Raw genomic sequence first — 22,812 nt, forward strand, 5'->3', positions numbered from 1 at the left:
AGCTGCTTTTCCAGCTTTATTGTGGAAAAAAAATCAGGATTTGGGAGCTGGGGAGGAAAGGAAAAGGGAAAAGCCAGCATCAATCGTGTTCCTGCAGGAACGAGCTGCTTTTCCATCTTTATTGTGAAAAAAATCAGGATTTGGGAAGGAAAGGAAAAGGGAAAAGCCAGCACCAGACACGTTCCTGCAGGCATGATCTCCTGTTCCACCTTTATGGTGGAAAAAATTTCAGGATTTGGGAGCTGGGGAGGAAAGGAAAAGGGAAAAGCCAGGACCAGCCATGTCCCTGCAGGAATGAGCTCCTGTTCCACCTTTATTGTGGAAAAAAAATTCAGGATTTGGGAGCTGGGGAGGAAAGGAAAAGGGAAAAGCCAGGATCAACCAAGTTCCTGCGGGAATGAGCCGCTTTTCCCACCTTTATTGTGAAAAAAAAATTCCAGTATTTCTGGGGTTTCCAGTTTGCAGCAGGACCCCTTTTGGCCCCGTAGAAATGCAGAACAAAACATTTATTGATTTAGAGCGCTGGAGATTTCATCCTGGGTAAGGAGCTGCTGTGTAAACACGGAGAGCAGAACTTCCTGGAGTGAGAAATGTTCCCAAGGTCAGGTTTCTCCGAGCCAGGCTGCTTTGGCAGGAGGGAAAGGGGGTGTACTTCCCAAATTTCCAGTCTGACACGTGCTCAAACCTGAGAGAGATCCATAAAAATTACAGGAGCGGCTCCGTCTCCCCCTGTGACGGATTCACAGGGACAGTTCTCGGAACCGTGGAACGGTTTGGGTTTGGGAAGGACTTTAAAAATCATCCAGTGCCACGGGCAGGGACAGCTTGCACTGTCCCAGGCTGCTCCAAGCTGGCCTTGGACACTTCCAGGGGTGGGACAGCCACAGCTTTTCTGTGCCAGCTCCTCCCCACTCTCACTGAGAGGAATTCCTGCCCCAAATCCCATCTAATCCTGCCCTTCTCCCTCTTAAACCATTCCTGCCCCTCCATCCCTTGCCCCAAGTCCCTCTCCAGCCATTTTGGAGCTCCTTTAGGCTCTGGAAAAGGCTCCGAGTTCTCCCTGGCGCGGTTTTTTTTCGGGCCACCACCCTCATCTGGGCGTTTGGACCGTTGGTCACAATTTACAAACCGTCTCCAGCTGAGGTGAATAACAGCTTTATTTCATATTTAAATCCAGTGGCATCTGTGGTGCCGCTGGTAAACAAATCATGTTCTTCTTTTTTCTTCTTTTTTTTTTTTTTTTGATGCCTCTCTCTCCAGCTGCAGCTCTTTTTCCTTTCTTTTTCTTCTGATGAAACAGCACCAGATCGAACATGAGAGGCAAAGTTTCCTCCCGTGCCAAACCCTCACTGAAAAAAGCCACCACCTGAGCACGGAATTTCCCCTGGTGCAGGCTTTGAGCACCTAAAAAAACAGGGATGAGCAGCTGATAATTCACGAAGGGTCCAGAGATTTCGGCCCTCCTCGGCTTTTTGGTCAGATTTGGAGCGCTCGGAGATAAGGGCAGGCAAAAATTGGCCCCAGCGTCTGGGAGGTGACATTTGGGGATGGATACGGGATGTGTGGATGGCATCCTGGAGGTGTTTAAGTGCGGGAGAGCTCCTGGCTTTGGCAGAGAGCCAGGGAGATGCTGTGAGGAGCCAGAAAAATGGGGAAAATTGAGTATTTAGCCTGGTTTAATGCCGGTACAAAGGGGCTAAAAGGTAGAAGCTGGATTAAAAAAAAAAAAAACACAAAAACCCTCCGAAATAAAATCATCCTGTTTCTCCCCAGAACCTGGAATTCGCTCTCCTTAATAGAATAGAAATGTCTGTAATGTCATTTGAGTTGCATTTGGGCCTTGCATTTTGTGGTTTTCCATCTATACATTTGTTCTTGTCAGTACAGACATTCTTGGCTGCTTTCCTTCTATTTTCCCTCTCCTTTTTATTTAATAATTTAACAAATTTTTGAAAAATAAAAAGGATTAAAAAAACCCCAAACAACCAACCCCAAATCTAACAGCACGAAGGTTTGTTGGAACGAAGCCCAAAAGGGAAAGGCAGTGATTACACCAACCCCATTTCTTTGCCTTTTTCTCCCCCCTCCACAGCCAAATTTCCGATTTTCCATTTTTTTTTTTCCCGTTCCCACTGGGATGACCTTTTATCCATGGGTGGATAAAGGATCAAAGGCTCGAAATGAAGCGAGAGGTTCAAGTTGTGGCCTCTTTTCCCAACAGTTCCTCCCTCCCTTTTCCCTCTGCCCATGGAGCCACTTTTATTAGAAGTGTCCCTCCCGCCCGCGGCCCCAGCTGACGGTGACACTGCTCCGGGATGACTCAAGCAGGACACAGGAGCTTCATGTGACCCTGGTGTCACCCAGGATTCATGTTTTCCCCCTCAGACATTCCCAGGGGCCGCAGCTGGCGAGCCTCTTGCTCCCTCTAGAGCTCTCCAGGGCGGTTCTAGAGACCACTGGAATCCTGGGGGGTCTGGTTCTTCTCCAGCCTCTGGAGAAGGGACGGACCTGGAATGGAGGCTTCAAATCCTTGGATTTCGGTGCAGGGCACAGGCAGAGGCTTTGATCTAGGAATCTTTGATCATGGAATCGTGGAAAAGCCTGGGCTGAAGGGATGATAGCACAGAATCCCCAAATCCCCGAGGCTGGCAAATCCCTCCCAGCCCAGGCAGCGCCAGCTGTGCCCCGTGCCCACCTTGTCCCCAGCCCGGAGCACTGAGTGCCACCTCCAGGTGCCACCTGCAGGGATGGGCACTGCAGAGCTCCCTGGGCAGCCCCTGCCAAGGCCTGAGCCCCTTTCCATGGGGAAATTCCTGCTGCTGTCCGAGCTGAGCCTCCCCTGGCCCAGCCCGAGGCCGTTCCCTCTTGAACTTTGCTCTTCGTTCTTCCTCTGGAGTTCTCTCAGTTTCTCCCAGTCTCAAGGGGCCTCCTGAGCAATCCTATAAATGTGAGGGCAACTCAGAATCCATCTGAGGTGGTGGAGTCTCCATCCCTGCAGGTGTCACCTGGAGGTAGCCCTCAGTGCTCTGGGCTGGGGACAAGGTGGGCACGGGGCACAGCTGGCACTGCCTGGGCTGGGAGGGATTTTCCCGTTCTGGAAATTGGAATTGACTCTGGAATCCCATGACTTCAGCTGCCAAATCAGTGACACTTGAAGGCGCTTTTGCGTTCCGGTCTCCACCAAACCCCCCAACAGTGTCCAGATCACATTCCCAAACTCCGCCGTGTATTCCAGCCAGGACTGCTCCTGTTTCCGTTGGTTTTTCTGGGTGGGTTCTGACCTTACACCTCTTGCAATAATCAAACATTCCCACATGATTTTTCCTACCCTGGCTGAGAGGGAAGAGCTGATGGAAGCAACGAATCCTGGGCTGTGCCCTCACACATTTGAGGCCTTGATGTCTGTGGGAAGGGTTTCCAAAGGCAGAGCCCTGTCCCACCTCTGGAGAATTTCACCCTGGTGCTCAAAAGGTGCCTGTCTTAGGAACCACCAGGGATAATTCTAGGGAGAAACAGGGTCTGATGTGGCTCTTGCACCCCAAAACCCCTTTCACCCCTCATCAAAGACCCCCAGGATGACCCCAGAACAATTGGCTTCCATCCACGCAGCCCTGAGCCGATTTCTGGGGGGTTTTCCATTGATTTGTGGGAATGTTGAACCCAGAGGCTCCTGGACTTTGAAGTTAGATCACAGTGCCGTGACGCTTTCAGGGTGACTTTTGGAGGCATCCAAACACGGCCAGAGTTCCAGGATGACTTTTGGGGCTGTTTGTTCCCCGTTTCCGGTGGCCAGCAGGGTCGGGTCCTCTCCGCCTGACTCAGTTTCGGTCAGTCCGTCCGTGCAGACACTCTGGGTGCATCACGCGGGTGTCGCTGGAAATAAAATCTAAAACCAGGAGACGCTTCTGGCCCTGCTGTCACCCCAAACCAGGGACACCCACGAACCCCACGTTTAACTCGCAATCCCTCCCATCCAACAGTTGTCGGGCAGCGCCGTAAACGATGAATAACTGGGGAGCCACAAAACCACTGCACCGAGCTGGGTGGAGACGGGGCAGAAGCAGAAGGGGGTAAAAGGCAGGTGGAGTTGTTTGGTGAGCAGCAGTGAGAGACGGGCAGGTCGGTGCTTCTGGGGGCTGCGGTTAACCAGGATGTGGTTCAGGAGCGGTCTGCCGCCAACCAGGAGACACCCAAGCGTCTTCCTGCTCGGCCAGCCCCGCGCGGGCTCGGTCGAGTTTGCTCTGGGGAAAAAGAACAACAACAAAAAAAATTCTTTAAAAAAAGTATAATAAAGAAAATCGGCTCCCTCTTCTTCTTTATTCTGGTCTTGTTGGCTGGAATTATGGGCACATTGTTGTTGGGGTTTTCTCCTGCGCTTATTTTCCGTAATAGAAACTTCTCCAGAGCTTTCTAAAGAAATGAATTTGACATTGTGTTCCAGCAGAGAAGTTGGGGGGAAAAAAAAAATTAAAAAAAAAAAAAATTAAAAAAAAAATTAAAAAATAAATAAAATAAATAAAATAAAAATAAAAATAAAAATAAAATAAAAAATAAAATAAAATAAAATAAAATAAAATAAAATAAAATAAAATAAAATAAAATAAAATAAAATAAAATAAAATACAGCCCCCCCCCCCCCAAAACTGGAAGCAATATAGAAATGCTGCAGATTTGTCCAGTAAATGAAGTATATTTTTACATTCTCTCTCTGTTTTAGTGAAAAGTGTTTTATTTGGTGATACAGGAAATTGTATTTTGGAGAGAAGGAAGATCTCTGTCCAGGCCATTATCCCTGTGGGAATTCTTCTTTATCCAGGTTTTAGAGACTGGAATTATGGCCACATTTTACTGCGTTTCGCTGTTGTGTTTGGGGTTTCTCCTGCATTTATCTTCTATGTAGAAACTTTTCCAGAGCCTTCTGAAGAAATGAATTGATTGTGTGTTCTGGCAGAGCAGCAAATGTCAAAACTGGGAGTCAGATGGAAATACTGCAGTAAATAGCCCAGTAAATGAAGTATATTTTTAAATTTTTAAAATTTAAATTTTCTCCCTCTTCTTCTTTATCCTGGTTTTAGAGACTGGAATTGCGGCCATATTTTACTGCATTTCACTGTTGTGTTTGGGGTTTTCCCTGCATTTATTTTCTATATAGAAACTTCTCCAGAGCTTTCTAAAGAAATGAATTGACACCGTGTTCTAGCAGAGAAGTTGTCAAAAAAACCATCCCAGACTGGGAGCAATATGAAAATACTGCAGATTAGTGCAGAGAATAAAGCATATTTTAAAATTCTCTCTGTGTTTTAGTGGGTCTAGGTGTTGTATTTTGTGATGCAGGGAATCATATTTTGGAAAGAAGGAAAATGCCTGTCCAGGTCATTCTTCCTGTGGGAATTCTTCTTTATTCTGGTCCTACAGGCTGGAATTATGGCCACATGTCACTGCATTTCACTGTTGTGTTTGGGGTTTCTCCTGTACTTATTTTCTGTATAGAAACTTCTTCAGAGCTTTCTAAAGAAATGAATCGACGTAGTGTTCTAGCAGAGAAGTTGTCAAAAACAAAAAAACAAAAAAACAAAACAAATGAACAACAGCAACAAAAAAAAAAAAGGCACAAAAAACCCCAACAAAAACAAAAACGAAAACCCCAAAAAAACCCCAAAAAACCCTGGAAGCAATGTAGAAATGCTGCAGATTTGCCCAGTAAATGAAGTATATTGTTACATTCTCTCTCTGTTTTAGTGAAAAGTGTTTTATTTAGGGATATAGGAAATTATATTTTGGAGAGAAGGAAGATCCCTGTCTAGGCCATTATCCCTGTGGGAATTCTTCTTTATGCTGGTCCTAAAGACTGGAATTACGGCCACCTTTTACTGCATTTCGGTGTTGTGTTTGGGGTTTTCCCTGCATTTATTTTCTGTATAGAAACTTCTCCGGAGCTTTCTAAAGAAATGAATTGACACCGTGTTCTAGCAGAGAAGTTGTCAAAAAAACCATCCCAGACTGGGAGCAAGATGAAAATACTGCAGATTAGTCCAGAGAATAAAGCATATTTTAAAATTCTCTCTATGTTTTAGTGGGTCTAGGTGTTGTATTTTGTGATGCAGGGAATCATATTTTGGAAAGAAGGAAGTTCCTTGTCCAGGCCATTCACTTGAGTGCTGGACTGGATTATCCCTGTGGGAATTATTCATTATTCTGGTCCTACAGACTGGAATTACGGCCACATTTCACTGCATTTCACTGTTGTGTTTGGGGTTTCTCCTGTACTTATTTTCTCTATAGAAACTTCTCCAGAGCCTTATGAAGAAATGAATTGATTGTGTGTTCTGGCAGAGCAGCAAATGTCAAAACTGGAAGTCAGATGGAAATACTGCAGTAAATAGCCCAGTAAATGAAGTATATTTTTAAATTTTTAAAATCTAAATTTTCTCCCTCTTCTTCTTTATCCTGGTTTTAGAGACTGGAATTGCGGCCATATTTTACTGCATTTCACTGTTGTGTTTGGGGTTTTCCCTGCATTTATTTTCTATATAGAAACTTCTCCGGAACTTTCTAAAGAAATGAATTGACACCGTGTTCTAGCAGAGAAGTTGTCAAAAAAACCATCCCAGACTGGGAGCAAGATGAAAATACTGCAGATTAGTCCAGAGAATAAAGCATATTTTAAAATTCTCTCTATGTTTTAGTGGGTCTAGGTGTTGTATTTTGTGATGCAGGGAATCATATTTTGGAAAGAAGGAAAATGCCTGTCCAGGTCATTCTTCCTGTGGGAATTCTTCTTTATTCTGGTCCTACAGGCTGGAATTATGGCCACATTTCACTGCATTTCACTGTTGTGTTTGGGGTTTCTCCTGTACTTATTTTCTGTATAGAAACTTCTTCAGAGCTTTCTAAAGAAATGAATCGACATAGTGTTCTAGCAGAGAAGTTGTCAAAAAACAAAACAAAAAAAAAAAAAAACAAATGAACAACAGCAACAAAAAAAAAAAGCACCAAAAACCCCAACAAAAACAAAAAACCAAAACCCCAAAAAAACCCCAAAAAACCCTGGAAGCAATGTAGAAATGCTGCAGATTTGCCCAGTAAATGAAGTATATTGTTACATTCTCTCTCTGTTTTAGTGAAAAGTGTTTTATTTAGGGATATAGGAAATTATATTTTGGAGAGAAGGAAGACCCCTGTCTAGGCCATTATCCCTGTGGGAATTCTTCTTTATCCTGGTCCTAAAGACTGGAATTGCGGCCACCTTTTACTGCATTTCGGTGTTGTGTTTGGGGTTTTCCCTGCATTTATTTTCTGTATAGAAACTTCTCCGGAGCTTTCTAAAGAAATGAATTGACATAGTGTTCTAGCAGAGAAGTTGTCAAAAAACCATCCCAGACTGGGAGCAAGATGAAAATACTGCTGATTAGTCCAGAGAATAAAGCATATTTTAAAATTCTCTCTATGTTTTAGTGGGTCTAGGTGTTGTATTTTGTGATGCAGGGAATTATATTTTGGAAAGAAGGGAAGTTCCCTGTCCAGGTCATTCTTCCTGTGGGAATTCGTCTTTATTCTGGTCCTACAGGCTGGAATTATGGCCACATGTCACTGCATTTCACTGTTGTGTTTGGGGTTTCTCCTGTACTTATTTTCTGTATAGAAACTTCTTCAGAGCTTTCTAAAGAAATGAATCGACATAGTGTTCTAGCAGAGAAGTTGTCAAAAAAAAAAACCAAAAAAACAAAACAAATGAACAACAGCAACAACAACAAAAAAAAGCACAAAAAACCCCAACAAAAACAAAAGACCAAAACCCCAAAAAACCCCCAAAAAACCCTGGAAGCAATGTAGAAATGCTGCAGATTTGCCCAGTAAATGAAGTGTATTGTTACATTCTCTCTCTGTTTTAGTGAAAAGTGTTTTATTTAGGGATATAGGAAATTATATTTTGGAGAGAAGGAAGATCCCTGTCTAGGCCATTATCCCTGTGGGAATTCTTCTTTATCCTGGTTTTAGAGACTGGAATTGCGGCCACATTTTACTGCATTTCGCTGTTGTGTTTGGGGTTTTCCCTGCATTTATTTTCTGTATAGAAACTTCCCCAGAACTTTCTAAAGAAATGAATTGACACCGTGTTCTAGCAGAGAAGTTGTCAAAAAAACCATCCCAGACTGGGAGCAAGATGAAAATACTGCAGATTAGTCCAGAGAATAAAGCATATTTTAAAATTCTCTCTATGTTTTAGTGGGTCTAGGTGTTGTATTTTGTGATGCAGGGAATCATATTTTGGAAAGAAGGGAAGTTCCCTGTTCAGGCCATTCACTTGAGTGCTGGACTGGATTATCCCTGTGGGAATTATTCATTATTCTGGTCCTACAGACTGGAATTACGGCCACATTTCACTGCATTTCACTGTTGTGTTTGGGGTTTCTCCTGTACTTATTTTCTCTATAGAAACTTCTCCAGAGCCTTCTGAAGAAATGAATTGATTGTGTGTTCTGGCAGAGCAGCAAACATCAAAACTGGAAGTCAGATGGAAATACTGCAGTAAATAGCCCAGTAAATGAAGTATATTTTTAAATTTTTAAAATTTAAATTTTCTCCCTCTTCTTCTTTATCCTGGTTTTAGAGACTGGAATTGCGGCCATATTTTACTGCATTTCGCTGTTGTGTTTGGGGTTTTCCCTGCATTTATTTTCTATATAGAAACTTCCCCAGAACTTTCTAAAGAAATGAATTGACACCGTGTTCTAGCAGAGAAGTTGTCAAAAAAACCATCCCAGACTGGGAGCAATATGAAAATACTGCAGATTAGTGCAGAGAATAAAGCATATTTTAAAATTCTCTCTGTGTTTTAGTGGGTCTAGGTGTTGTATTTTGTGATGCAGGGAATCATATTTTGGAAAGAAGGAAAATCCCTGTCCAGCTCATTCTTCCTGTGGGAATTCTTCTTTATTCTGGTCCTACAGGCTGGAATTATGGCCACATGTCACTGCATTTCACTATTGTGTTTGGGGTTTCTCCTGTACTTATTTTCTGTATAGAAACTTCTTCAGAGCTTTCTAAAGAAATGAATTGACATAGTGTTCTAGCAGAGAAGTTGTCAAAAAAAAAAACAAAAAAAACAAAACAAATGAACAACAGCAACAACAAAAAAAAGCACAAAAAACCCCAACAAAAACAAAAAACCAAAACCCCAAAAAACCCAAAAAACCCCGGAAGCAATCTAGAAATGCTGCAGATTTGCCCAGTAAATGAAGTATATTGTTACATTCTCTCTCTGTTTTAGTGAAAAGTGTTTTATTTAGGGATATAGGAAATTATATTTTGGAGAGAAGGAAGATCCCTGTCTAGGCCATTATCCCTGTGGGAATTCTTCTTTATCCTGGTCCTAAAGACTGGAATTACGGCCACCTTTTACTGCATTTCGGTGTTGTGTTTGGGGTTTTCCCTGCATTTATTTTCTGTATAGAAACTTCTCCGGAGCTTTCTAAAGAAATGAATTGACACCGTGTTCTAGCAGAGAAGTTGTCAAAAAAACCATTCCAGACTGGGAGCAAGATGAAAATACTGCAGATTAGTCCAGGAAATGAAGTATATTTTTAAATTCTCTCTGTTTTTTAGTGGGTCTAGGTGTTGTATTTTGTGATGCAGGGAATCATATTTTGGAAAGAAGGAAGTTCCTTGTCCAGGCCACTCACTTGAGTGCTGGACCGGATTATCCCTGTGGGATTTCTTCATTATTCTGGTCCTACAGACTGGAATTACGGCCACATTTCACTGCATTTCGCTGTTGTGTTTGAGGTTTCTCCTGCATTTATCTTCTATGTAGAAACTTCTCCAGAGCCTTCTGAAGAAATTAATTGATGCCATGTTCTAGCAGAGAAGTTGTCAAAAAAACATCCCAGACTGGGAGCAAGATGAAAATACTGCCGATTAGTCCAGAGAATAAAGCATATTTTTAAATTCTCTCTCTTTTTTAGTGGGTCTAGGTGTTCTATTTAGTGATACAGGGAATCATATTTTAGAAAGAAGGAAAATCCCTGTCCAGGGAATTGAGAGCTGGGCTTGATGATCCTTGTGTGTCCCAACACAGGATAATTTGTGATTCTGTGATCTCCAGGTGCCTCTCTGATGGGCGATAAAGCTTTTTGGGAGGGGATTCGTCAACTTTTCTTCCTGATGCCTCTTCTGTTGTGCTGGCAAGGGAAAGACAAACAAAATTTTATCACAAAATTTGCCGTTTAAAGGGTGTCAAGAGCTCAGCCATCCTTGTTTGGGGTAGATGCAGCACCGAACGCCCTGAGAGAGGGATGTGAAATGATGTTTGCAATTCCACCCACCTCCTGTATTGACTCTTCACCTCCCACAGCTCCTCATCCTCGGGGTGGGCAGGCTGAGCCCCGAATTCCCAGGGATGGGATGGGGACAATTTCCAGGGTTTGCAGTGGCCACGGAGCATTTTTGGGGAGCTGCACGAAGGGCAGGATGGAACTGCCAGGGAATGCTGCTGGGGTGGGGGGAATAGTGCTGCTCCAGGCTGGCACTAATATTTCCATTTCTCCTTCTGTTTCTATTTCTATTTCCATTTCTATTTCAATTTATTTATAAAGCTAACCGAAGCACACAGTAAAAATGGGTGGGAGGGAAGAAGCTCCGCACTTGGGCTGGAGCCAGGTGGGAAAACGAGGGAGAAGGAGGAAGCACCTCAATTTTCTTACAACAATTCCTGGTTATCCCACTGGGGGTGATGTCCCCCGACGCCTCTGGCTGATAACAGAGATTCCTGCCAGCCTCTCAGTGCTCTGATGCTGAGATAACCACGCTGAAGCTGCTGCCGGGCGATGTTTTCACTGCTGCCAAGGCCAGCGCCATCATCTGAGGTCTTATCAAAGATGCAGAATGTTGCTCCCGTTCTTGCGGAAATGCCAGGAGTAAATCCAGGGGTAGCAGTACTTTTCCCAAAATAGAGCCTTGCCCTGCACAGAACAACTTGGAAAAGGCCTTCGCCATTTTCTTGCTGAATAATAGAGAAACTGGGCTTTATCCTCTGCTGTGGCTCCATAAAATGTTTTAATTCTCTGCGGACGAGCTGTAGGGATTTTTATTATTATTATTATTATTATTATTTTTTCCATTCCCTTCTTTCTTGGCATTGCAGTAGCAGATGATTTTCAGCGGGCTGGGCTTCACGAGATGGAATTGATCTCCTGCTGGCCTCAGCCACGGGGTGTGGGATTTTCCAGCCTGCCTGGGGGATCTGAGCACCCGCTTCTCATCCCTTCTTAACAAGTGCTGCTGCTCCGATTCCCGTGGCAGTTTTGGAAAAGCCAGCCACGATTTCCCAACCTCCCTGCACGAACTCCCTTTGGAAAGCACAGATAACACACCAGAGTCAGGAACATCAGATAAACCCTGGCTGTTCAGGGTAACCTCCTTTTTTTTTTTTTTTTTTTTTTATTTAACAAACAGAGTGTAGATGATTTAAATATAAATTAATTTTGTTTCCCCGAAAGCTTTGAGCAGTTGCCATGGAGGGAATGCATCCAGCACCAGGATTCTACACCCTATAAAACCTTTTAGTGCCTTGCAGGGCGTTCAAGCTCTACCAGAAATGAGGAGTTTGCTTTTCTCAACGCTTGCTCATGGATTTTTTATTATTATTTATTTATTTACTTATTTATTTATTTTGCTCAGTAACATTTTCTTTCTTCCTGTTGCAGGGAAAAGCTTCACTCTGACCATCACAGTCTTCACAAATCCTCCCCAGGTAGCCACGTACCACAGAGCCATCAAGATCACAGTGGATGGACCTCGGGAACCCCGAAGTAAGTGAGCTCGGGAGAGAATTTCCAGAGGGATAAACTGATTTAATGTAGGGGCTCATCCCCAGCCACACCAAATCCAGCAGCACGTGGAGAAAAGGGAACGTTTTAAGCTTTACAAGTGGTTTCAATCCTGCCTTCCTGAAGTTTCCCTTTTCACTGGTGTCCAGCTGATCCAGTGACTTGCATTTCTGAGATAACCAGCCAGGCCTGGCTTGGCCCGTACCCAGGAGCTGACAGAAGGGATGCTGGTAAAAGGGGGGCAGCGAAGGCCTTCCACATCATTTCTTGCTTTTCAAATGTTAAGAGAATTTTAAAGCATTGATCAAACCCATATGGCATTGATCAAACCCTTCAGGCTCAGCCACTCTGAAAACAGGAATAAATCCCATGGTTTGCTGCTTCCTGGAGCTCCCTGAACCTCAGCTGTGGGGCAGCTCGGGAGAACCCATTTATTTACGCAAACAGCAAATATTCTTTCTTTTCTTTCTTTCTTCTTCTTTCTTCTTCTTTCTTTCTTTCTTTCTTATTTCTTTCTTCTTTCTTTCTTTCTTTTCTTTCCTTTCTTTCTTTCTTTCTTTCTCTCTTTCTCTCTCTCTTTCTCTCTTTCTCTCTTTCTCTCTTTCTCTCTTTCTCTCTTTCTTTCTCTCTTTCTTTCTCACTTTCTATCTCTCTTTCTCTCTTTCTCTCTTTCTCTCTTTCTCTCTTTCTCTCTTTCTCTCTATCTTTCTGTCTTTCTTTCCTTCCTCCTTCATTCTTTCATTAATTCTTTCTCTCTCTCTCTTTCTTTCTTTCTTCCTTCCTTCCCTTTTTTAAAAGAATAAAGCACAAGGAGGAGCGGAAGGATTTGCTATTCCCAGGGAATGCCTGAGCCTTGCACACACGGGGTTGTTTTGTTCATGTGCTGAGGGCAGACAGTTCTGTCTGGGTGAAATGCAGTGAGGGTGGAGCAGACGTGCAAAGAGAGATCACAGAATCAGGGAATGATTTCCTTTGGGAAAGAAGGGGTCTTAAAGATCATTTTGTTCCACCCCCAGACACCTTCCAGGCTCCAAGCCCCAGTGTCCAACCTGGCCTTGGGCACTCCCAGGGATCCAGGGGCAGCCACAGCTGCTCTGGGCACCCTGTGCCAGGGCCTCAGCACCCTGCCAGGGAACAATTCCTGATTCCCAATCTCCCGTCCAGCCCTGCCCTCTGGCACTGGGAGCCATTCCCTGTGTCCTGTCCCTGCAGCCCTTGGGAATTGTCTCTCTCCAGGTTTCCTGGGGCTCCTTCAGGCCCTGCAAGGCCACCCTGAGCTCAGCCCAAAGCTTCTCCTGGCCAGGCTGAACAATGCCAGCTCTGCCAGCCTTTGCTCCCAGCAGAGCTGCTCCATGCCTCTGCTCATCCTGCTGCCTCCTCTGGGCTCTCTCCAGCAGCTCCACGTCCTCCCTGTGCTGGATCCCAGAGTGCTGGATCCCAGAGTCTTTGGCGGTCACCAGAGGCAATCCTTGGCTTCAGTCACTACCCCAGTGGGGCATTTGCATATTGTTATCAAAATGTAAATTGAGGTTTGGAATGAGTTTCTTGCACCTCTCCCACGCTCTTGGCAGAAGTTCTGGTTGTTGCTTAAGTGGAATCGTCCTGGGAGAACAGAGCAGCAGGGCTCAAACACCCTCCAGGGAACGAGACTCGCAGCTTGGGGCTGCTTAACCAGGAAAGAAATGTTTCCTACTTCAGCTGAAATAGCTTAGAAAACTCAGGTTTTCTTCTGGAGCCTCCATTTACCTGAGTTGCGTCATGATCCATGTTTTTAGTGGGAAAATCTGACTTATTTTTTTGGATTTGAGTACAGGCCTTAAAACAAATACTCTGTCAGCGTAAGGCTCCTTATTTATTTATTCTTATTTCTTTGGTTTGTTGTTTGGGACTTTTTTTTATTTACATTGTGGTTGAATTGTCCCTGGAAAATATCCCCAGTGAACCAGGCAGCTGTGCACGTCAAAGAGATATTTGCGTATGCAAATTCCAGATTTGCATATGCAATTACCTGGGCATGCTCAGGGTTGGCAGACAATGAATAAACTTTAGTTCTTTGAATATGCATCTGCTCGAAACAAAATCCTCCTGCAGGCAAAGCTTCTGTTGGAAATCAATTCTTCAGTTGGTAGAGGAGTTAATATTTAATGAGATTGTGCATTTTAAAGAGGAACTGGAGATACGATCCATACGGAAGCAGCAGACGTATCTGCCTGACCCAAATGCATGCAAAGGCTTCCTCGGAATTCACATCCCTTGTTTTAGGCAAATCAGCTGCACAGGGAGGGAGGTTTTGGGTACCTCATGAGGAAAGGCTGGACTCCCACCAGCAGGAATCCCCCCAGTAGGAATTCCCCCCAGTAGGAATTCACAGGTTTTTTTATTGCTGAGTCATTCATGACACAGCACAGAAGGGATTGTGGGATCATGGAGTGGTTTGGGATGGAAGGGATTAAAGATCATCCATCTCCACCCCTGGATGTTTCACAGGGATTCCAAGAGCTGCAGGAGCAAAGCTCTTCCGAACCAGAGTGTAATGTCCCATGGTGTCTGGAGAGAGAGGGAGAGCTGGAATTTCCCTGTGTTACAACCTCTGTTCTTGGGTGATTTACCACAGAAATGTTCTTTCATGGAGTCATGGAATGGTCGGGTTGGAAGGGAGCTTAAAATCATCCAGTGCCACCCCTGCCATGGCAGAGGCACCATCCACAGGGTGCTGTGAAAAGAATTTTTTGTTAAGAAATGACCCAGAAAAACCTTCAGGAAGGGCTGAAGAGACTCTTCTCCAGTCTCTGATTTCAGACAAGTGAAAAAAGCTGAAAAACAAAAATACCAAGTGCAGAGGGACGACTCCAAAACCTAATGCAGAGATAAGGAGAGTTGTAATTTTCGTGTGTTATAACCCCCGTTCTTGGGTGATTTACCACAGAAAAGTTCTTTGATGGAATCATGGAATGGTTGGGTTGGAAGGGAGATTCAAATCATCCCATTCCCACCCCTGCCATGGCAGGGACACCTTCCACCGTCCCAGGCTGCTCCAGCCCCAGTGTCCATCGTGGCCTTGGGCACTGCCAGGGATCCAGGGGCAGCCACAGCTGCTCTGGGAATTCCATCCCAGCCCCTCCTCACTCTCCCAGGGAACAATTCCTTCCCAAGATCCCCTCCATCCCTTCCATCTCTTTAAAACCATTCCCCCTTTTCCTGTCACTCTCTGCCTGCATAAAAAGTCCCTCTCCTTCCAATTTAGAACCTCAGGAAGGGGCTCTGAGCTCTCCCCAGAGCCTTCTGCTCTCCAGGCCAAACACCCCCAGCTCTCCCAGCTTTTTCCAATGGTTACATTTTGCTCCCTTCATTTTTAAAGTGGGCCTCAAAGTCCTCAAATCTGACTTCTCACTGAGATTTCCAAATCACAGCCACGACCACTCCGATGTCTTTTCCCTAAATTCCTCTGATGGAGACATGGGTTGGCCTGGATCTGCGGTGGGCCCTGTCAAAGCAGGCCTGGCGTGGACTGAAGGGATTTAGAAGGATATCAGCCTGCTTGGATTGGGACGGGAATCAAAACAAAAACTGCTGGACTTGAGTGTTTTAGTTGCAGTAATCGATCTTTGGGAGCGTTCCCCCGGATCCATGACTCACTCAGTCACTCGAGCTGAAGGAATTCCAAACAGGCCGAGATGTGCTTTCTCCTGATTCCCCAGAGATCTGTGGAAGCAGTGGGAACAAACTGAGCTCCTGCTGTCTTCCAGAGATCTAGCAAAACCTGCTGAGGTCCAAAACCAACTCCAACAAACAGCTTTGGATTAATCTCCTAAAACCAGCTCCAACAACATTTTTTGATACCTTTCCTTCATGGTTTTGATGGTTCTCAGACAGCCTGGATTCCAATAAGTGCAATAAGGGGCCGAGGGAGGTTGAGATTAAGGATTAGAAACAATTTTTTCCTGCCAGGGTGGTCAGGCCTTGGGCTGAGCTGCCCAGGGAAGTGATGGAGTCCCTGTCACTGGAATTGTCCCAGAGGAGTCTGGTTGTGGCCCTTGGGGACACGGATTGGGGCGATTCTGGTGACACTGGTGGTGGGACTGGGTGATCCCGAAGGGCTCTTCCTGCCTTTCTGGGTTTCTGTGGCTTTTGGGCTCTCTGGGATGTGTGGAGGTGACAATAGGTGACAATAACAGTGTCACAGGGCCACCTTTGCTCTGCACAAAAGCTGGTGGACATTGTGTTCCTGCACATCCCATCCTTCCTTAGGTCCTGATTGCTGGGCTGTCCAGGTCTTTGTCCAGCATTTCTAATTGTGACAAATTCCCATTTGTGGGAATTCCACATTTTCTGGTCTCTTTGGTTTTTTTTTTTGTTTTTTTTTTTTTTTTTCCCATTGGATTCCTCTCTCTGCCTACCCAGACAAAACTTCTCGAATTGTCACAGCTCATAAGGAGAGCCAAGGTACTTAAAATGCTGGCTCTTCCTCCCCTGCTTTCATTATGGATTTTTAAAACCTCTTTTGAACTGAGCATTTTTATTCCCCACTTCTGAATAGATGCTTATTTTCAAAATGTTTTTGTCTTTTTTTTTTCTTTTTTTCTGAAAAGAAATCCTGCTGCACTGTCAGGGAGAAGGGCAGGATGACCTAACCCATCATTTTCTTCTCCAACTTCTCTGATTCTATGATTCATAAAGCAATTTCTGTTTTTATGAGCAAACTCCATGGGGAAAATCATTAGCAGAAGCCAGATCAAGAGTAGTGCTCCTGATGAAAATACTTTTGGTTAGGAAACTTGGTAGAAATAGTCTGAGTCCTAAATTAAATATTTCCCTTAGGCCATTTGACCTGCTGTGTACATCTGCTGAAAAATTACGGGTTTTTTTTCTCCTTTTGACTGCTTTTTTCTGCTTTTCCTCATTGAATTGTTTTAACCTACATAGCTTTAAAAAATTCACTCGTGGCCCAGGTGCCTGGAAGCAATGTGAAAGGAAATGGCTACATGGATTTAGCCTCAGTTTAAAGTTAAGATGGGCACTAAATGTGACTATTCCCTTTTGAATATGTAGTTTTCCCAAATATTTTTGGGAAAATAAAATATCCAAGTGTGGGATGCTGAGGGGTGGGGAGAGGGGGAAAATATTGCTGAGCAGGAGTCGAGAAGGAGCCTAAAAAGCTGCTGGTTCTGTTCTGAAGGGAATCTTACCCTGCCTGGGGTCATTTTTAGGAAAACCCAAAAAACTTTTTCCTAACATAATAATAGTAAAAGTCAAACTCTTCTCCAAAAAAAAAAAACCTTTTCATTATTTCAGTGGGCTGACATAATATTAATGCCCTTATTTCTTGCTCATTTTCTGCTGCAAGTGCCTCATTTTGGAAATTGGGGCTGGATTATACCGAGTAACAGCTTAGAAACCATTTTAAAAAAAAAAAAAAAAAAAAAAAAAAAAAGAACTATTTTGTTATTGGAAAGTACCCAACATATGAATTTCAGTGGTGGATTATCAGATCCTTCCAGTCACCTGGAGTTACGGAGGCTGAGAGACAGGAGAAGCTTTGGGCTGAGCTCAGGGTGGACTTGCAGGGCCTGAAGGAGCCCCAGGAAAGCTGGAGAGAGACAATTCCCAAGGGCTGCAGGGACAGGACACAGGGAATGGCTCCCAGTGCCAGAGGGCAGGGCTGGATGGGAGCTTGGGAATCAGGAATTTTTCCCTGGCAGGGTGCTGAGGCCCTGGCACAGGGTGCCCAGAGCAGCTGTGGCTGCCCCTGGATCCCTGGCAGTGCCCAAGGCCAGGTTGGACACTGGGGACAGCCTGGGACAGTGGGAGGTGTCCCTGCCATGGCAGGGGTGGCACTGGGTGGGATTTAAGATCCCTCCCAACCCAAACCATTCCATGATATAAATTCTGTAAGAAAGCAAAGTCACCTCCTGGCCAATACATTCTTCCATTTTTCCTTTTTTTAATTTTGAAGAAAACTTACAAATCTCTAACAATTAAAGGATCTCATTAGGGAAAGACAGGCTTGTCTTTTGTCTGGAGGTAAAACTGAAATGTGACTATTTCCTGGCACTGTTCTAGCCACTCCTGAGCTTTTCTTCCTTATATCCCGTCTAACCTTGCTCTCTGACAGTTTGAAGCCACTCCCCATCGTCCTGTCACTCCGTGCCCTGGTGAAAATCCCTCTCCAGAGTTTTGGTAGCCTCTTTATATATTTATGGAATTTAGCAGGTTGGTAGTGCACTGGATTATTAAATTTATAGGAATGCCGGGGACAGAGCAGTGATGGTGAGGATCCTTTTTTTCCTTATCCATAAGTTGGACCTCAGTAGGTTTTTAATGCTCCCATCCTTGAGGATTCACAGTGCAGACAGTCCTTTCCCGTATGGAATGGGATTATTTTCCCTGGCGTTTTTCAGTCTCCCTGCTGAGGCTGGAGAGCTGAGACTGGGCAACGTGAGGCAGGGAATTTGTAATTTATTTAGTTCAACGAAAGGGTCAAATATGTGGAGCAGGAAACCTGGTGACAACACTGCTTTTCTGGGAGTGCAGCAGATCCTGTAGAATTGCTTCTCAAATTATTTTGTTGGGTTTTTTGTTTGTTTGTTTGTTTGTTTTTAATGAAACACAGAAGTTTTTTATCAGAACAAGCTCCTTGCTTGAGAAATCAGGGACTCGGGAAGCCAGAGCTGCTGCACTGTGGGTTGTTAGGAATGAATTTAAGTCAGGCCCGGTCCCGTAGAAATTATTTCAACTCCAACTTTTCTTAGCCACTTCATCCCACACTGCTCTTTTTTTTTTTTCACTCCTCTTGAATTAACGTGATTTTCAGCCTAATCGCTTCGGTGACCCTCCTTGATCTTTGAAATCAGAGGGAAGTGCTCTGAACTGTGACAAAACCAGAATCAGGGGAAAATGGAGATTATTCCCCAACGTGTCTCGCTAGGCCTGGCTTTCTCTTGCTGGCTGCACTCGCTACAAAGGTTTTGTAGCTGTTAAAAGCAGGGAGGAAGATGAAAGACCTTTTGGGATGAGACCATTTTCCGTAGGAACTGGAAAACACGAGGGAACAGAAGGTTTGGTGGGGCTGGGAAAGGATGGGCCTGGCGTTGGATCCCCTAAGTGGAGGTGCATCTTGTGGGTTTTAGGGAGTTGTTTTACCTTTCCCCTTCCCAGAAGGATATTTGCTGGCAAAGCCGGGCTCTTGGAGCATCGATCCTGCTGTCCCTCAGGACTGGCAGATGAGAGGTTTTCCTTCAGAGTTTTCCTTCCCTCTGTGAGCTGATCCCTCCAGCCAGCTCCCCACAGGAGACGGGACACAGGGTGATCCAGAGGAGCTCTGGGAAACCATTCCAGCTGAATTCTCTTATCACTTCCTCTGCAAAGCTCAGCCTGGCTTGAAGAATCTTGCTCCTCACTTGGAATAACTGCAGCCAAAATGATGTTTTTGGTACCATCCCGTGCTGAGCATTGAAATGTTCCACCAAGTGATCCCGGTTTTCTGTGTACAGAGCCACCAAGAAGGCAAATTGGGATTTACAGATTCCTGCTCTCCCTATTTTACCCAGGGAGCTTCTTGCACCTCCTTTGGAAGTTCTGGAATTTTTTTCCCCTGTGTGTTTTAACAGTAGTTGGACAACATTTTGATAAGATATTGTATTCCTCAGGGAGCTGGGAGAAGGGAGAGGGAAACTTCCAGCCCTCATGGAGAGCTCAGACACTTCTGTGTGCTGAAGATTTTGGTGGTGCAGGGCCTTTTTTAGAGCCTCAGTTTTTGAGGAGATTCCTTATTTAGGGGTTCCTCCAAACACCACGTGTGTGAGGGAGAGGCTGGAGGACGCTACGCAGCATTTTCAATGACCAGCCCCTCTTTTTTTCTTGAAACACAACTGCAAAGAGTGAAAACCCACCTGCACTGCAGCTCCTCCCAGCTTTTCCTGTTCTGGATTATCAGCTGGAGCATTCCCCACTTGCAGGCTCACACTAAAACACCGCAGGCTTCTGCTTCATTGTGGTGAAGAACGGAGCAAAGGCTTCACTTTTGCTCTGCATCTCCGTTTGTGCTCCTGCTTTTTGGGAATTGCAATGAGGGAATGCGTTTTCTCTTGGTGTTCGTGAGACATCTCAGGTCAGGCTGATCCCGTGTGTGTGCTGTGTGAGGGTGTGCAAAGCAGGAGGGAGAGAATGCTTGGGAGAGAATTGTGCTCTTCCAGTGCCTGAAGGGGCTCCAGAAGGGCTGGAGAGGGATTTTTCACAAGGGATGGAGCAGCAGGACACAGGGAATGGCTTTCAGCTGAAGGAGGGCTGGGCTGGATGGGAAATTGGGAAGGAATCATTCCCTGGGAGGGTGGGGAGGTCCTGGAATGGAAGCTGTGGCTGCGCCTGGATCTCTGGAAGTGCCCAAGGACAGGCTGGAATAACGTGGGATAGTGGATGGTGTCCCAGCCCATGACAGGGATCTTTAAGGTCCCTTCCAACCCAAACCATTCCATGATCCCATGGGAAGCCATCTCAGCTCTGCTTGGGAATCATCAGGGCAGGAGTCGTCTGTACTACAAGGACACAATGTCCTCATAAATCACTTAAACACCTCCTAAAGAGACAGAAGGATGGGAACATCTTCCCTGCCTTCCTTAATCACGGAACAGATTAGGAACAGCATGTAAAAACGGGAGGAGACAGCAGAAAGAATTTCCCCAGTCATAAACAAAACACTGAGACATTTTAGTTTTGTTTTTTTTTAATAGTGCCTGACCTTTGCTCATTTATTCTTCCTTTGAGCTTGGTCCTCGAGTCCATCAAGCCCCACATCCACCAGGCTGTCCTTCTGGGACTGACCAGTCCAGAAAAGCCAGGCTGTGTCACAACCCTCAGCGCACAATGCTGCGGGAAAAATAAAACATTTATGGGACGGCGTCGATTTAATTCTGAAGGATTCTGTTTGTCTGATTCCTCCCTCCAGCCCAGCACCACGGGCTGTTCCTCATTACCTGCCCCACGTATCTCCCCGATCTCACCACAAACAGTTTGGGTTGACCACACCACTTCCCTCTCGAAAGTTAATCCAGTTTGACTCACCCTGCGCCGCTCGGGCCGAGCCAAGGAAAACAAGGCAAAGAATAACCTGCTTGTATCCAGTTTGGAAACTTCTCAGAGGCCCTGCTTTCAGAGTGCTCCACAGTAGCTCACTATATCTCCCTGCAGCTGCAGAGAAAATCAGGGAAGCAAAAAAAAAAAAAAAAAAAAAAGAGAGAAAGAAAAAATAGGAAAAAAAAAAAGGATTCCAGAAGTTTAAAATAAAGCCCAGGCAGAACCACGTGAAATTTATGAGTTTGCAGTGGAGCATTGGTGCAGAGGAGGAACGGACAGATTAAAATAGCCAAACTCACTTCTGTGGAAGGCCAGGTCTTTTCAACTATGGCGTGGTGACGCCAGGCACTGGATTCGGTAAAAGCAAAGCTCTTCAGCTCGAGGGAGGGGTGCAGCCCCAGTTAAACCCTTTTCTTGGGCAGGAGCGAAGCTGCAAGCGGTCAAAGCCTGAGCAGTCAGCATCTACGGGGAATAAATTTAATTTGGTGTTGCCAAACTCCCCTGGCTTACATAAACACCGAGCCACAGGACCTGACCTTTAGGTTGCAGGTGCCTCACTCAGCCCTGTCTGAGGGTGAGCGATGGGGCCCTTGCAGTGCCTCCAGATATTCGTGATGAAACGCACCTGCCTGAGCAATTCCTCTGGTGTTTGTACAACCATTGCCCCGCTTGGAAGTCACCGCAGAGGTGACAATTGTCCTCGCCCCTGGCTTTTCCCGCTCGGGATGAGGGGGATTGGGGTGGCTGGGTGAGGTCTCTGTGGCCAGCACTAACAGAACCTCCTCCCAAGGGCTGCTCAAGTCCTGGGGCGGTTTTGAGTGTCTCAATATAAAGATCAGAAGCTCTTGGAGAGCGTCCCAAGGAGGGCACAAAGGTGGTGAAGGGTCAGGAGGGGCCTTGCAAGGAGTGGCTGAGGGAGCTGGGTTTGTCCAGCTGGAGCAAAGGGCACCGAGGGCAGAGCTCCCCAGGGCTGCAGCTCCCGCTGGAGCTGTTCCAGCAGGGATTGAGGTTGGATTTTAGGGAAAGGTTCTTCCCCCAGAGGGTGCTGGCACTGCCCAGGCTGCCCAGGGAATGGGCACGGCCCCGAGGCTGCCAGAGCTCCAGGAGCCTTTGGACAGCGCTGCCAGGGATGCACGGGCTGGGATTGTTGGGGGTCTGGGCAGGGACAGGGGCTGGATCATCCTTGTGGATCCCTCCTAGCTCAGGATATTCCAGGATTCCGTGTGTTTTCAGCAGCTTTCCCTCGGAGAGGGGAGTTTTTTTGTGCCTGTATTTTGTTTTTCTCTCGGTCTTTCCCTGAGCTGGTGCTCGGCTGGCCGGGCCTCACTCTGCACCTTCTCTTGCAGACAAATCTCCGTCTCTGCTGCCCCAGCCGTGGCTGGAGGGGAATCCTGGGGCACTTCGGGAAGATGCAAAGCAGAAAGAAACAAAAGAGACTTTTGGCAAAGCAGTGCTTGACTTGGGACTCATTCAAACTTCAAGGGCTTGGGGTTTTAGAGGCTGAGACAGGGAAAGGGAAAAGAAAGCCAAGGCTGTAATTTTGCAAACTCATTTAATTTTTTGTGATCAGCTTCTTCCCTCCAAACCCCAAACACTCCGTGACTTCTACTTCAGTGCCATGACCTAATTCCTGGGGTTAATTCCAGGGGATAATTATTACACTTCCACAAGAGACAGGGCACAGATTCAGCAGAAGCTTAGGTGGTTCTACACAAAACAATTGTGGTTTTAGTGGAAATACACTTGTGCTTTGCCTTTTGTACCTCACAGGCCTCACCAGCAGAGCTGGGCGAGAGGAGGAAAAATTCCTGCCTCAGAAATGTGTCAGGATTGCTTTTCCTGGGTTTGGGAGCTCGGGGTAGACCTGAGGATTTTCTGTGTTCATCAGGAGGAGGGAGAGAGTGGGAGAGACCCA

General features: G+C 45.6%; 1 protein-coding gene across 2 annotated transcripts in view; it reads left to right on the forward strand.

The window, feature by feature from the left end:
- The window catches only part of RUNX1 (RUNX family transcription factor 1), an 89,984-nt gene that overhangs the window by 20,955 nt on the left and 46,217 nt on the right, over window positions 1-22,812 (forward strand). For both annotated transcript variants that reach the window (XM_040056839.1, XM_040056840.1), the window contains exon 3: window positions 11,706-11,810. In XM_040056839.1, the coding sequence (XP_039912773.1) occupies window positions 11,706-11,810 (105 nt within the window). The remainder of the gene's footprint in view (window positions 1-11,705; window positions 11,811-22,812) is intronic.

This window comes from Hirundo rustica, chromosome 2 (assembly GCF_015227805.2).
Source record: "Hirundo rustica isolate bHirRus1 chromosome 2, bHirRus1.pri.v3, whole genome shotgun sequence".
NCBI classification, from domain to species: Eukaryota; Metazoa; Chordata; class Aves; order Passeriformes; family Hirundinidae; genus Hirundo; species Hirundo rustica.